This window comes from Bemisia tabaci, chromosome 2, assembly GCF_918797505.1.
Source record: "Bemisia tabaci chromosome 2, PGI_BMITA_v3".
Lineage (NCBI taxonomy): Eukaryota > Metazoa > Arthropoda > Insecta > Hemiptera > Aleyrodidae > Bemisia > Bemisia tabaci.
Window position 1 is genome coordinate 57,891,689 of NC_092794.1, and position 16,217 is coordinate 57,907,905.

Here is a 16,217-nt window from a genome sequence, read left to right on the forward strand (position 1 = left end):
ACGGAAAATTCAGTACTTTTTCAGTACCTCCAATTCACGAAATTCGAAAAAATTCAAAACTTTAGATTTCTCGCTCAAATTGCGAAAAAAATGACAAAAAATGAAAAAAAAATCCGAGCCTTCTTGCGGAATTCCCGCACTTTTACGATACTTCCGGACCACCCTTAAAAAATCAGTACTATTTCCGAACTTCCTAGAAATTCCGGACTTGTAGACACCCTGAGGAGTCTGAAACTTGATGAATTTCGTTTTCAAGTAAAAGCAACTGAGTGAACTGGTGAATACCATGGATTCATAATCATAAATTGAAAATTTATGGGCGGAGATATGACTAAATTATCTAAACCGCTAAAATACATGTGTTTGAATGGAAAATGCCGCCAGATGACGTCACAAGACAGCGCCTTTCCTCACTTTCAAACCTACTTTAATGCGTATCCCCGTATCCGAAAAAAATCATAAAAAATACTGCGAAATCATCTCTTCAAGCCTTTCAAATGAAGTAATACAATTTTGCGTGCAAATTCTCCATTCCTGGTTCTAGGGTTGCCACCTAATCTAGAAAATGAAATTCCCTGACATTTCCCTGACTTCCAGGACACATTGGGGTGAAATTCCGTGACGACTGAAGTTTTGTCAGATGGCAAAAAGACATAATTAGAAATAGTTCTCAGGCAAATCTTGTCGTGCGAAACGTCAAATCCATTCCGAAAATCAAATAAAGGTAACTTGAGAATGTTTCCCTGATATTCCTCGGTTTCCCGGTATTCCCTGACAGTGGCAACCCTGAGTTACGTCCGGGTCGGCGAAGGGAGGCAGTGCCATAGAGTACATAGAGTCGTAATGTAATTGGGAGAGCTGGCGCCACTTTTAAGCATTTTCCATGTCCCGAATTCCGAGACTCCTGTGTGACGCCGGGTCACTTTTTCGATACATAATCGATTGTTTGCGATACACGGGTACCCGGCCATCCGATGACAACAACAACAACAACAACAACAACAACAACAACAACGGAGATAGGAATTACCACTTATTCCACACCGCCATTTTGGATCGAAAATGTATCGAAAAAGCGACCCGAACTCGGCGCACACCGGGCTCGGAATTCGTCGAGCAGAACATGGCGCCAGCTCTCCCATTTACATTACGACTCTATGTACTCTATGGGCAGTGCTCCCATTTCCCGAAACTAGTCCCGAATTCCAGATCTTCTGGATTTTTCGGAACTTTCTAGGAACTTTTGAAAACATCTAAATGGAATCTCGGAACTTTTGACGGTCATGAAGTGGGAGAAATTGGAACGAGAAAGTTCGGAGTCCCGGAGCTTTTGACGGACATGGAATAGGAGCACTGAAGGGAGGTTTTAAAAATCCACTGACCGGACGGCAGGCGGGAGCCCAGCGGGCCGTTTGTTGAAATTGATAGACAAAGCTATAGACAAAGAAGACATAAGAAGCATAGAGCGATAATATGGGTTGAAATGGGTATTTCTTATAGACTAAGGGAGAAAATGATGGACTAACTATATCGGGTCTCTCGTGGGTTGCCGTTATAGTGAGTCTATTACCTACGTCCTTTGTCCATTGCAACTCAGCGCTTCCACCAATAGGATCCCTCCATATCCTTTTTTTCCTCTTTGTCTATCAATTTCAATAATCAGCCCGTCGGGCACTTAGATTATGCAAGCTCCGCAGCTCTTTTCTTTTCCGTCGGGTGCCGATCTGATCGAGCTGATGGCCAAGCCAGGATCACAGGGCTCGGTATTAATGAGCCCCCGGGCGGGAGGACCAAACGGGGCGTGGGCCCAGGCGAGAGGATCGATCCAGATATTTACGTCATCATGATCCGATGCCTCGTCCCGATCATTCATCATTCGTCATTCATCATCCACCGAAGGATTCACTTTCACTCCGGGGCCGGGGCGAGCCGCCCACAACCTCCGCAGCTCGGCACCCGCCGTAAACGACAGGAAACGGGGGCATGATGACACTCGAATCAGGACGGCAATACTCCTATGCTAAAGAAAAACGCAGTAAGAACCGTCAGGCGTTGCCAAATTTCCTTTGAAAAAACACGAATTTCCTGGTAAACTCATGAACAGTTTCCCTCCAATTTTTCAGATAATTTTGCTCGTCATTCCACCGAAAAGTCCTGAAAATTTCAAGGGAAAATGTTCAAAAATTTCCTCAGAAATTAGCATTTTATCGAAGGAAATATTCAACTCTTGGATGTTCATACGACGTTTTTCCTTGGCACGGCAGAATACTCCTATGCTAAGGAAAAACGCCGTATGAGCCTTCAGACGTTGCCAAGTTTTCTTCGATGAAAACAGAATTTTCTGGGAAAATTGTGAATATTATTTTACAAAATTTTCAGACGATTTCGTGCGCAATTTAATCCAAAATATCTGAAAATTTCAAGGAAAAATATGCATGAATGTTGTCAGAAATGCATGTTTTATCAAGGGTAATAAATTTGGCAACTCTCGAATGTTCATATGGCGTTCTTCCTTAGCAGAATAATCCTATGCTAAGGAAAAACGCCGTATGACCCTTCGGGCGTTCCCAGATTTCCTTTGGTAAAACACGACTTTCCTGGTAAACTCATGAATATTTTTCTTCCAATTTCCCAGATAATTTTGTTCACAATTTACACAAAGTTCCTGAAAATATCAAGGAAAAGTATTCATGAATCTCCTTTAAAATGAACATTTTATCCGAGGAAATTAGGCAATCCTCTCAAATGCTCATGCGACGTTTTTCCTTAGCACGGTAGAATGCTCCTTTGCTAAGAAAAAACGTCGTATAAACATTCGGACGTTGCCAGATGTCATCTGATAAAATGATTATCCTGGAGGAGAATTGTAAATATTTACCTTGGAATTTTCAGATACTTCACATTCTTCGCTCAGAAGAAAAAAATGTTCACAAGTTGCCCAGATAATTGATATTTTATCCAACAATTTGGCAACGTCCAAAGGCTCATACGGCGTTTTCCCTTAATACTGCAGGATAGATATCTACTGCAAACGAGGGATTGTTTACAGGCGTTTGCCCCCCCCCCCCCCCCCCAAGGTGAATCTCTTGCATGAGTACGCGCACATTTAACTACATCCAACGAATGTTCCTAAAATACTGGTTTAATTTCATTTTTCGGCCAAACTCGGATTCATTAAATAAGTAAGCACGTTTCAGCTACGTTTGTTCTTAAAAATCTCTTTCGTAAAATTTGAATCAGTTCAATTTCACGAAAGACATGTAGTCTTGGAATTTAAACACAGAGACAATAATATAATAGAGATCTCGCGCCAAAAGTCAAAGCAATGTAACCCGGCAATGTAAAAGAAAAGTTCAGCGGTCAACTCGACGTTTTGCTAAACGATTGACGTAGGTCGGGGTGAGAACTTTGCTAGGCGAGTTTTTGCAAGTTAGGTTAGAATCTCTAAACAAATCGCTCAACTCTTTGGTCATCAGTCATCATTACGTGATCTGAACGTTGACTTACGAAAGTAACTTTCACACCATATTATAACAGTGCGGAGTCTCTAAAACATACTGTCTCTGGATATTTGAAGCTTTCCTATGGTCAATCATAGGTTCGTCTGGAAAAGGATGTCCTGACCAAACGATAAATCTCATAAATTTCGTGCTCCATATACTTCATTCCGATTTTGAGTTTTTGTGGAGGAGGGGCCCCTGTCTTTTTGCCCACGACCAGTCAAATTTTGTCTTAGATGTATATTTTTCGATTTTAAATGTTGGTGTTCGTGGTTCCTCCTCTCATTCTTAGAAACCCTAGAGTCCCTTTGAAGAGAGCGTTGAGACAACGCGGCTTGTGGATGTCACAAACGGGAATAAGGATTACACAAATCGGACGTATTTTGTAATCTTTGATCGACCCATTCCCTAATTCCTGTCTCCGTTTCCTCTCTCATTCCATTTGTTCCTTGCCGTACCCTCGATTTCCCGGTCCATTCAAGTTTATAATCTTTGCAATTGGTGAAAATGTAATCTTCATTCCTGTTTGTGACACTGTGGAAGCCTAAAATACGGGAAGCAATCAGACATTGAATCGCATTGTCTTTACTATTAGTTTAAAGGGACTCTAAAAAACCCTATCGCGTGTATGTCACTTCGTCATCCTGCGGTCTAAAAATGTCGAATATTTTAGAAATCATTTTTTTAGGTGGAATTTTGCCCCTAGAATTTCTTCAAAGAACGTGGCAACATTGCGTACGGGAGTCTGACCGATGGTGTCGAGAGGCTAACTGGCCGAACTACGGATGTGGCAGGTTTATCAACAACAATAATTAAGAGGGCAACTGTTGCTGGCCCCGAGCGAAACCGGGAAAAAGTGGGCAGACACACCGACTCATTCCTAGCCGCCACCATTTATTTCAACTTTCTTTCGCGATAACTTTGCCAATTTTCTATCGGCCACTACAAAATTTAACCCTAGTCCGACAGGCTCGGATCATTCAGACCTGAGTCTCCGTCTCCGATTCGAAAGAGACAAAAGAAAGATGTAAGAAGAAGAAGAAGAAGAAGAAGGAGGAGGAAAAGAAAAAGAAGAGTAGGAGGACGAAGGATAAAGAAGAAGAGATGTAATCCCTTCCTTTTCTTCTTCCGTCCTCCCCCTTTATCCTCTTTCTCTTCTTCCCTTCTTCCTGATGTTTTCACACCGTCTTTTACTTTTTATCCTTTTCTCCCTTTCCTTATGTTCCTCATCTGATATTTCTCTTTCACCTTACTCCTCTTGTTCTTCCTCACAGATTTTAACCAGCAGACTCTTTCTTACTTTGCCGTGTTTAGGATAAACAACAAATGATTCTTCCGACATCACAAATTTGGGTTTAATAGAATGCAAATTGTCTGAGAAAATTGGTTTTTTTTTCTTTAAATCTTGTAAAAAATTAAATAAAACGCAATTAAAAATAGCGTTTTTGAGAATTTCAAGAAAAACCAGTCGCGAATTTTTTCAAACGTATACATTTCATCAGGGAAAATTGGCAACTTTCTAAGGCACAAAAAACGTGCTTCCCCGGCAAAGCGGTAATCTGACATGATAATTATTTACTGCACGAATCTGCTGAACACTAGTCACTTCACCCTGTTCTCGCACTTGTTTTGGTCCGATCGAGTTTAACGTGAGAATATGACGCAAACATTATGTAACCGACACATTTTTCGCGTAAAAATTCCAAAATTCCTTAGGTGCATGTGCAATGCATGTAAAATACACAATACTTAAGTAAAATATAAAGGCATTGACCTCCTGGAGGCGCTCTGTTTCGGTTGGATTTAGCTATGAATGCAAAGAGCGAGGCGGAGTTGTAAACTCACTGATGCAACTATTCGAACTTATCGATCATGTTGGGAAGTATCTCACGAGTTTGAAGGCGCTTCGGCATTCAAATCACGGGACTTTAAAGGAGAATGCGCTAACGCATGAGCTGACCGTTCACGACGCATAAGTGCGCTATGTTGGGGTTGAACGATATTACGATACATAGTGCAAGTATGATATGATTTCAATCGTTTCTGTGTTCGTTTGGTTTTTATAAAAGCGGGGTGTCTAGCTTTTTTTTCATTTTGGGGAGTCCTGATTTTTGACTGCTAAATCCTGATTTCATAATTTTTCCAAATCCTGATCAAATCCTGATTTCCGTCGTTGTTCCGCAAACTGCGCAACAACGACGCGACGTCATCACTTCACGCAAGGCGAATGTAACTTTACAAAAATAGCTCGATAAAAGAAATCCGATCGGACGGCCGACTTTCCTCAAATCCTGATTTAACGACCGATTTTTCCTTAAAACCTGATGAAATCGAGATTAAATCCTGATTGACCTCAAATCCTGATAAAATCGGGAGAATCGGGAAAATCCTGGTGCTACACGGAGAAAAAAATTTCGTGCATGGGACCCGAAGTTTAGGTCAAATGGATCTCTAAAGTTTTCGGATTGAGCATCCGAACACTTAGGGTCCAGCTGCTGAGGTTTGGATCACGAAACTTCAGTTCTTACATCTGAAGTACTTCGGTTCTCACATCTGAAGTACTTCAGATATAAGAACTGAAGTTTCAGATGTGTGATCCGAACCTCGACAGCTAGACCTTAAGTGTTCAGATGCTCAATCCGGAAACTTCAGAGATCCATATGACCTAAACTTCGGGTCCCACGCACGAGGTTTTTTTCTCCATGTAGACACCCTGAAAAAGCAAAAGTGGGTACTTCGGCAAAACTTTGTGGGACACCTCGAAGTTCCAGTTTACTTCCGGCGTGGAATCACGTTAATAGATCACATTTCGACTCCTTCACGGAGTTGGACGTGGAGTTACGTTGTTGGTCGACCGGAGGCGGTACCGGAACCGGGGTCCGCGATGGCCGGCGGGCATGCGGCCACGGCCCGGGCCGGCTTCGTGATGATTGGTGGAGAGATAGGATGACTGGTGACTTACGGTGTACGACTCGGGCGGGTAGACGATGAAATGACGGAGCGTGAATCCGAACTCATTATCGCAGCGTTTCAGGAACAGCGATCGAGGGCCTCGCACCAGTCCCTCACGCCTCTCCGAGCTCTGAAACAGAAAGAAAGAAAAAAAGGTTATTGATCGCCGTTGCTGATTAGCCATTTCTCATCCTTCACACTGCCGTGCTAAGGCAGAACGCCGTATGCACATTTGAGAGTTGCCAAATTTCCTCTCGGAAAATATTTCAGGGTGCCTTCTGAAACAGTACTCTGGAAAAAAGAAACACATTAGATCTAGAGTCCAGACTCTTAAAACATCGACAAGAAAAAGTACTCTTGATTCAATCAGAATCTAGCTTAAATCAAGAAACAAGCCTCTTAATTTAAGCGGATTTCGTTTTGATTCAAGAAAAAATCCGATTGAATCAAGAGTATTTTTTCTTGTCAATGTTTTCAAGAGTCTGGACTCTAGACACAATGTAGTTTTTTTCCGGTGTGGCCGAAAATCAATGCTTTTACAGAACTTTTTCGGTATATTCCCAAGAAATTTAGCACCTCCTCAACAGAAAAATTCAATGCTTATTCAGTACCTCCAATAGACGAAATTCGAAAAATTTCAAAAAGTTGACTATCCCGCTCAAATTTTGATAAAAATAAAAAAAATCCAGACCTACTTGCGAAATTTCCGCACTTTTTCAGTACTTCCGGACCGCCCTTAGAAAATCTACTACTATTTCCAACTATTTCCGGACTTTCCGGGAATTCCGGAGTTGAAGACACCCTGTATTTATCCTTGAAGAAAGTTATGAAAATTTTCCCTTGCAATTTTCAGACTTTTGAAATCAAATTACGAAAAAAATCTTCTGAAATCGGAAAAGAAATCATCATAAATTTTCCTGGAAATTCGCGATTTGTTGGTGAAAATTTGGCAACGCTTGAAGGCTCATACGGTGTTTTTCCTTAGCACAACAGCATCCTTCGTTTCTCGTTCGACGAATGAATCCTATCCTCCCCTCCCGAGGAGAGAGACCCACTGGCAAAAATCAGGGTTGCCACAGAATCAAGAAAACGAATTTCCCTGGCATTTCCCGGACACATTTCGGTAAAATTTCCTGAAATAGAAATTATGCCACGTGGTTAAAAGAAAACATAATTTGAAATAGGGTTCATTCGAAATTTGTTGTTCGAAACGCCAAAATCATCACAGAAAGCGATTGAAGGTGACTTGAACAATTTCGTCTGACATTTTCGTCATTTTCACTTACATTTCCTAGTTTCCTCGGTAATCCCTGACTGTGGCAACCTTTAAAAATGAAATACAGCACTGATGTGCTACGGAAAAATGTCGCATGAGCCTTCGGACGTTGCCAGATTTCCTTTGCACACAGAGAAAAAAACCTCGTGCGTGGGACCCGAAGTTTAGGTCATGTGGATCTCTGAAGTTTTCGGATTGAGCATCTGAACACTTTAGGTCTAGCTGTCGAGGTTCGGATCACACATCTGAAACTCCAGTTCTTACATCTGAAGTACTTCTGATGTGAGAACCGAAGTTTACCGAAGTTTTTCGGATGAGAAAACCGAAGTACTTCAGATGTAAGAACTGAAGTTTCAAATGTGTGATCCAAACCTCAGCAGCTGGACCCTAAGTGCTCGGATGCTCAATCCGAAAACTTCAGAGATCCATATGACCTAAACTTCGGGTCCCACGCACGAAGTTTTTTTCTCCGTGCAGAACTATGAATTTTCCAGGAAATTTTCGAATATTGTTCACCCAGTTTTTCAGAGCATTTCGGTCAAAAATTTCCTGGCTTTCCATGATTTTCCCGGTTTTCCAGCCGCCGGCAACCCTGAAAACCACATCTCTGCACAGAGGCACGATTCTCTCCCTATTTACGGTGCAGCGATAAAAACGGGAATCTTGGACTACGGTCCCTCTCCCGGTGAACAATTACGACTGAATCCGGGTTCCCGGACCCGGCGGAATTTCAGCGGGCGATCTGGCGAGGCTGGGGCTGGAGCCGGGATCCGCCGCGAGGAATCGGGCATCCGACTCGGCCTTGGCTCGCGCGCATTCCAGCTCCTCGCGCTGGGCGTCCCCGTTGCTCGCCCTTGCCGGATTCCCCGGATCCCCGCCCCGGAACCCCCGGGTCCCTCGCCGGGAACGGCAACGCCGCCGCGCGTCCGTCCGTTCCCGTACGCTCCCGTTCCGGTTTCGGGGAACCTCTCCTCCGTCTCTCAAGGACGTCCTCAAGGACTCGCTCCGTGCGCTACGTGCCAATCATCGCATCTTATCCGTCACGGACGTTGCCCCCTCCCCCTTCCACCCGGGAGGATGCGCTCGAGACGGGAGCCGCAGAGACGATTCGGACTCCGCACGCAGGAATGCGAGGAAAAAGGCCAAACACGGATCCCCATTGTTCGGAGTAAAACTTGGAGGGGGGGGGGGCGAAAGAGAGAGGGAGAGAGGGGGGGGGAGTGAGCTCCCGCGTTACTCAAGAGAGCGGTAACTATACAGATGAAACTCCAGAATATGGACCTGATGGTTATCCAGCGAAAAATTGTATTCCTCCAGTTTTTGTAAGATGGGTCTGTTTGGATGGAGTACACTAGAAAAAAAAACACATTGGATCTAGAGTCCAGACTCTTGAAAACATTGACAAGAAAAAGGAGTCTTGATTCGATCTGATTTAAACTTAAATCAAAAGGAAATCCGCTCAAATTAAGAGGCTTGGTTCTTGATTTAAGCTTAAATCTGATTGAATCGAGAGTATTTTTTCTTGTCGATGTTTTTAAGAGTCTGGACTCTAGATCCAATGAGTTTTTTTTTCCAGTGTAGAGATGAAACTCCAAAATATGGACCTGATGGTTATCCAGAGAAAAATTGCATTCCTCCAGTTTTTGTAAGATGGGTCTGTTAAGATAGAGTGCCTATATGGGTACCTGTATTTAGTACCTAAAAAGGCAGCCAACCTATGGATTTAAATTATCCAAAGTGATTTACGAGAACTTTATACCCGCCGATTGTTAAGCACGTTTTTGCATACGTTCACTCATTTTTGCAGAAGAATGTTCATTTATGAACATTCTTGACCGTTTTGGTTTGAAATTGGAATCTGGAGACTGGTAGTGACATTTTTTATGTTAGAGGGTTGGCTGCCCTTTCGGACCCTAGGAGCTCCATATTCCGACAAGTTTTTAGTCTCCCTGTATAGGTGCTCAAAGTCTGTTATATACAAGTGACGCAGGAAACTGAGGATGTCTTCTCAGTAAAATAGTAACTGGTAAGATGGTAAGTTGAGCTAGTCAAAGACTCGCGTTTGAATGGTTAAAGCTCATCTGGTAGCAAAAAAAATGAGATGTATTCAAACGGCAAGCCTCTACTTCCGATATAAAAGTAGGGGGACTCCCAGAAGATTTGTGCCCCTACCAGCCTGATGAGAGCTATCGAGAAAATTTGAAGAAATGCAGATCAGCAAAAACATACAGTATAAACTCATCTAAGTTTCTCAGGTAACAAACAAAACAAACAAAAAAAAAAAAAAAAAACCAGAAAAAAAACCAATACAAACAAAATCATGCGATATAGACAAGCTGATGTGCCTTTCAGAAAGATAAACTCAGCATTTGAATAATGCGCGGAGCGTAAACCATGGAAGAATATTCGAAGTTGGGTTCGAACCCAACATGCAACTATTCGAACTCCGCGGTGGGCCGGGTTGCATACGCTGCAATTTGCGGGCGAAATCTGAGATCCGTCCACGGCTTTCGCGAAGAAGTACAGGTGCAATTATTGGTTTCCTCGAACTTGATTTCTTTTTCGGTCAACTACTTTCACGCTCCTGTCCCACAAATTTTTATCGCGACATTAATCAGCTGAGATGCCTTCCAAAAGACGAACTCCGCTATTTAATAAAGCGCGGAGCGTAAAATAATGGAAGACTATTTGAAGTTGGGTTCGACCCAACATGCAGCTATTTTAATTCCATTAAAGAGTGTTCCGTTTTCAATGATGTTAAAAAAAGCTCAGATTTTATCGAAATGATAACTGTAAACATTAGGAGTTCATTCACCTAGGCCGTTAAACTGATAAAAGTGCACGTGATATCAAGTAAATACAAACTTGCATTTAGAATGTGGAATCTTAAATGAATCCTTTGAACCACATGGTGGATTGAGATTGACTTCCGTATTTTATTTTCCGTAAACTAGATGAGACCGATTCTGTTTGAAGTAAAAGAGTTTTAAAAACAGAGGCAGAAAAGGAAAAAGTATTTGAAGTAAAATTTAACAATTTAAATCTAATGGCGGATATTTCAATTCTTCGCAGTTCTTACTTGAGCAGAATGAAATGCAGTGAATATCACCCTGAGTTTTGTTGTGATGCAGTAGTCAGATTTCCTTCATTTGAAAGGGTAGGCAATATGCGCTCTCAAGAGTTTAAATAGTGGTATCAGAATCTTTAGTCTTGTCTAAATGTCTTACCATTGCTTTTACCCTTCCAGCTACGAAGATTAAACCCAAAAGGAAGCACTGCAAAAATTTTACAGGCATATTGGACCTAGACCCCTCCTTATCTTTCTCCTCAAGTTCTTTTAATTAAATTCATTTTTATTTTCCATACTCTCTTCTTCCTCTCCTTCTCCTTCTTTCATCTCCTTTCTCCTCTTGCTCCGTAGTAGATGGCCTCTTATAACGCATTCTAGTACACGTAAATTCTTTTCTGCCTCTTGTGCGTTGCATTATATTCGGATGATCTATAAAACGCATAATTCAATTTTTTAAATTTCGCACCAAGGTCGAAAAAAACCGAGTGTTTCGTTGCTTTAAGGCAGCAAAATAGAACCGTACCCAGAATAAACTGCCTTTCTCCTTCAAGGGCGTGGCGTGGCGTGCTTTGCGATACATCGATTGATCCGCCACTTAAACCTACGGAAGAATATCGATAAACAGGGTGTTCGCAACGAACACCTTAATAATCGATTCTTTTCCATAGCTTCAAATGGGGGAATATCGATTATCGATCATTCGCCATTGTTCTGCCGTGCTAAGGAAGAACGCCGTGTGAACATTCGAGAGTTGCCAAATTTCCTTCACAAAAATGTTTATTTTTTAGGAAATTTATGAATATCTCCCCCGGAACTTTAGGTGAAATTGCGAACAAAATTACCGGTAAACTTGGAGGAAAAATCTTCATAAGTTAACAGGAAGTGTCGTGTTTCATCACATAGGCAATTTGGCAAGGCCTGAAGGTTCATACGGCGTTTTTCCTCAGCACGGCATTGTTCTTCTTCGCCTATCGAAGTCTTACATCTCAAGAGCCAAGTTCGACAACAGCGCTAGCTCATCCGATTATAATTCTCGGAGGGAACTCAACTGTCTCTCAGTGACAATTACAAGAGATATATCGCACAAAATAAACTTATCGGAATTAATTAATAACTGTCGAAACGACTGATATCATCGCAATTAGGAGGATCCGGGAGTATGGACTCCACGAGAGAATACAACTTACGTAAGTCGGCAACTTGTGGCTGCGGCTTCTCTCTCACCAGAGGCGACCACGAACGGAGCTTCGAACATAGACATAAAAAAAGAAGGAACAGCCCCTGCCGCGCTTCGGGCTTAAAATGTTCGTGTTAATTACTCTCCGCGATATTACGGTATTATACAACGAACGAGAAAAAGTCTAGGGAAGTCTACGCCGGCAGATACAATGAGCAAAATAAGGTCCCCAACACACACAAAAAAAAAAAAAAAAAAAAAAAAAACCAGGGAAAAAAGTCGCTTGGATCTACAGGATGGTGTCTAGTTTTCTTGGCAAACCTCATTCCCTGATTTTTCTATGATTTTCCCTGATTTTCAGGAACTCATTCTCTGATGAGAAACCGAAGTTTTCTCCCACTTCCCAGGGATTTTCTTGGGGAAAAGAATATAATTTTCCAGAGCTTTAGATATGCATATCGATTTTAATTCATCTTACAGCCACTTCTTTGGCGTACGTCAGATTAGACCGCCAAATTTGAAAACGAAATGATGCCTGAATGGTTCGAGAAGGGATTCCCGGTTTCTGGAACAGATTTCCTGATTTTCCCGGTAAATTTTCATTCACTGATGAATTCCGGTTTTCCCCGGTTTTTAAAAAACTAGACACCATGATCAAATCTAGAGTCCACACTCCTGACAACATTGACAGGAAAAAATACTGTTGATTCAAAAGGATTTTTGCTTGAATCAAAAGGAAAACCGCTTAAATCGAGAGGCTCGGCTCTTTGATTCAATTAAAAATCCGATTGAATCAAGAGTACTTTTTCTTGTCGATGTTTTTGAGAGTCTGGACTCTAGACCCAAGCGACTTTTTTTACTAGTGACCGTGAAAATGTAGATATTTATTTTCGTTAAATTGAATTTTTAATTGAAAAATCAAATTGAACAACTTTAGGATTAACCCAAACATAACCCCTAACAAAAACTAAACATCACTGCGATTTTTGGCACACCCATGCTCCAGGCGTTTAAAATTTTCAGGGATTGAGGCCTAGAGAAGAATCTGTTTCTGAGGAATAACTTTGATTGATAAATATCATGGCTATAGGGTCGCCACAGAATTTGAAAAATTCAATTATTTGGCACTACCCCGATTTCCCGGACACATTTCGGTGTTTCCTAACAATTGAACAAATGTCAGATTGTTGAAAAGACATAGTTAGAAATGGTTTTCAGGTAAAATCTGTTGTTTTTTACGATTTTTCCCTGACATTTCCGTCATTTTCCCTGGCTTTTTAAAATTCCCTGACTGTGGCAACCCTGTCGCTAAATTAAGGATTCTTTTGATACATCGATATTATCGACCCGCAGTGTTGCCACAGAGAGAGAATTGCCACCGGCTGAAATGACGTCACAGTCGTTCTCATACGCGTGAAAAGCGCTGAGCGGCGCGGCGAAGGGTTCGAAAGCGTCGAATTGGTTCATCCTCGCGTCGCGTCGCGGTGGAAAGTGAAAGTTCAATGTTTCAATGGAAGCATTGTGCTCTCTTGCTAGCCCACTTTGTTCGCTCCGTGTGCTTTGTTTGTCCTTTTCATGCTAATCACCGAGAAAAGCTAATGAGCAACAAAACGTCGGAATTCGATTATAGGCCTTCCTCATACGACGCTTAGCCTCGCCCTCGTCTCCCCCTTTCTGAGGCTTCTCGCCTTCATTTTCACTCTCACTTCGTATTCTATGAAGCGACGTCATACCAACCCACAGTACTGCCAGGCTCAGGAAAAACACCGTATGAACCTTCACGCGTTTGCTGCAGAACTTATAATATGAGATTCCCTGACATTTCTCTGATTTCTCTGTCAAATTTTGGTAAAATCCCCTGACTTTTCTTTGATTTCTCTATCAAATTTTGGTAAAATTCCCTGACATACTCTGATTTCTCTGTCAAATTTTGGTGAAATTCCCTGACAATTGAGGATATGCCAGATGCTTGAAAATACATGATTCGAAATTGTTTTCAGGCAAAATTTGTTGTTCGAAACGTCAAACCCATTTTAGAAAGGAAATAAAGGTGACTTGACAATTTTCCATTCTAATTTTCATCATTTCCCCTGATATTTCTAGATTTTGACTGGCTCTTTAAATTCCCTGGCATTTTCTGGTTTTCCGTATTCCCTAACTGTCGCAACCTTGTCTTCAGGCGTTGCCAAATTTTTTTTTGATAAAACACGAATTTTCTGGTAGACTTGTGAATATTTTACTTCTGATGTTTCAGATACTTTTTTTTGCTCTTTTACCGAAAGTTCCTGAAAATTTCAAAGAAAATATTCATGACATTCCTCAAAAATCAACATGTTATCGAAGGAGATTTGGCAAGTCTCGTATAAGCATACGATGTTTTTCCTTCGCACGGCAGTGTACGTTTGCGGTATTTAGGTTACGACCGGATCAAGGTTCTCAGACATGGGCATTGAACAATTCACCAGGGGAAAAATCAGAGACAAGAAGAAACCCTCCACTCGTAACGCGGTAAAAGTGGAAGCTCTTTCTTTCGGGACTTCAACATTCAACAGTTGACTTACAGTGGCGAGTCGTGAATGATCGATATTCGATATTTCCCCATAGAAGCAATGGTAAAGAATCGATTATTAAGGAGTCCGTTGCGAACACCTTGTTTATCGATCCTATTCCATAGGTTTGAATGGAAGATCAATCGATATATCGCAAAGTACGCCACGCCACTGTTGACTTACCTCTTCGTTGACGCTACAGCGACTTGTCGAGCGATTGGTTTAGCAAACAAGCCGATGTTTGGTGAACTTCTTTGGCGCAGTACCCAAAGCTCATCATTCAACAAAGAGGCAGTAAACAGCTAACAAAAAAGGTGTGTTGCTACCTTGTAGTTAATCGTCGATATGGAAATGTTGATTCTATCCGACGTTTCGATGATTTCCTCCCTGCGCAGGATGTTTACCGAGACTGGCTGGCGAAAAATGAGTACCTTCACAGTGCTTTCTCGAAAAATGCAGTGCCTCCTCAACAAAAAAAATTCAGTAGTTTTTCAGTGTCCTAACGTGACGAAATTCGAAGCTCAATGGTGGCTTGAAGATCAACTGGTTGCGCGATACCGTATACTAAGAATCAATGCGCAAGGAATTGCATACTTTTCAGGCTATCTTAAAAACCCAGCGTGGCATGAGGGGAAAAATTTCACACCTCCTTGCGGAATTTCCGTTCCAGTGAAGTAATTCCGTGCCGCCCTTAAAAAATCAGCACAACTTCTGGACTTTCCGAATTTTCCGAACCAGTAGACACCCAGCTTTCACTGGAAAAAAAAAAAAAAAAAACACATCGGATCTAGAGTCCAGACTCTTGAAAACATTGACAAGAAAAAACACTCTTGATTCAATCAGATTTAAGCTTAGATCAAAAGGAAATCCGCTCAAATTAAAAGGCTTGGTTCTTGATCTAAGCAATAATCCAAATGAATCAAGAATATTTTTTCTTGTCGATGTTTTTAAGAGTCTGGACTCTGGATCCAATGTGTTTTTTTCCGGTGTTGATTAAAAACTTCACGGAGGAGAAAGAGCGAAAACTAAAATTATAATTCGGGACTGTATTGTTTAAAAAAACCACTGAAACATTACCATTTTTTGCGCGTTTATCGGCATTTTCCTTCTAAGCGCGATTTAAAATCCGATACTTTTCAGCCTAATCGGGCAGCGCTGCTGCGCTGTGAACGGTGCCTGAAAAAAGTCGTAAAATAGAGACTGAGAATTTCGGGCAGTGATCTGCGAGGACCGTAAAATGCAGCTTCAAAAGCGCGACAGGGGACCCACCCGGAGGGCGGAGACGAGGGGCTTCGTCTGACCTATATTCGCTCGGAAAAAAATTATTTATTTCCAGGCGGGGGCAGAATAATAAAAGAGAACTTACTTGGCATAAGTGGGAAGAGGTCATTATTTTGGACCCGACTCAGTTGCCGCGTCGACAATGACCGCAAATTTCGTTACAGAGTGTTTAACAATTTTCAAAAAAAATTTCCTGACCTTTCCCTGATTTTTTCGACAAAAAGGGCCAAAAAACTAGGGAAGAATTCAAAATTCTCTAATAGATGGAAAAACTAATTCCCTGAAATTTCTCTGGCAAAAAGGAAAAAAATCCCTAATTTTTCGACACGTTTGAACCGATTTAATGTAAGTAAGAATTTTTTTTCATGTTTTATGAATATATAATGTAATAAATAGAGCAAAATATGACGAC

The 16,217-nt window shown here is 41.6% G+C and overlaps 1 protein-coding gene across 13 annotated transcripts in view; it reads right to left on the reverse strand.

Moving 5' to 3' along the window:
• RhoGAP19D (Rho GTPase activating protein at 19D) overlaps positions 1 to 16,217 on the reverse strand; it is a 185,527-nt gene that overhangs the window by 59,127 nt on the left and 110,183 nt on the right. For all 13 annotated transcript variants that reach the window (XM_019040851.2, XM_072295927.1, XM_019040852.2 and 10 more), the window contains one exon: positions 6,463 to 6,582. In XM_019040851.2, coding sequence (XP_018896396.2) covers positions 6,463 to 6,582 — 120 coding nt within the window. The remainder of the gene's footprint in view (positions 1 to 6,462; positions 6,583 to 16,217) is intronic.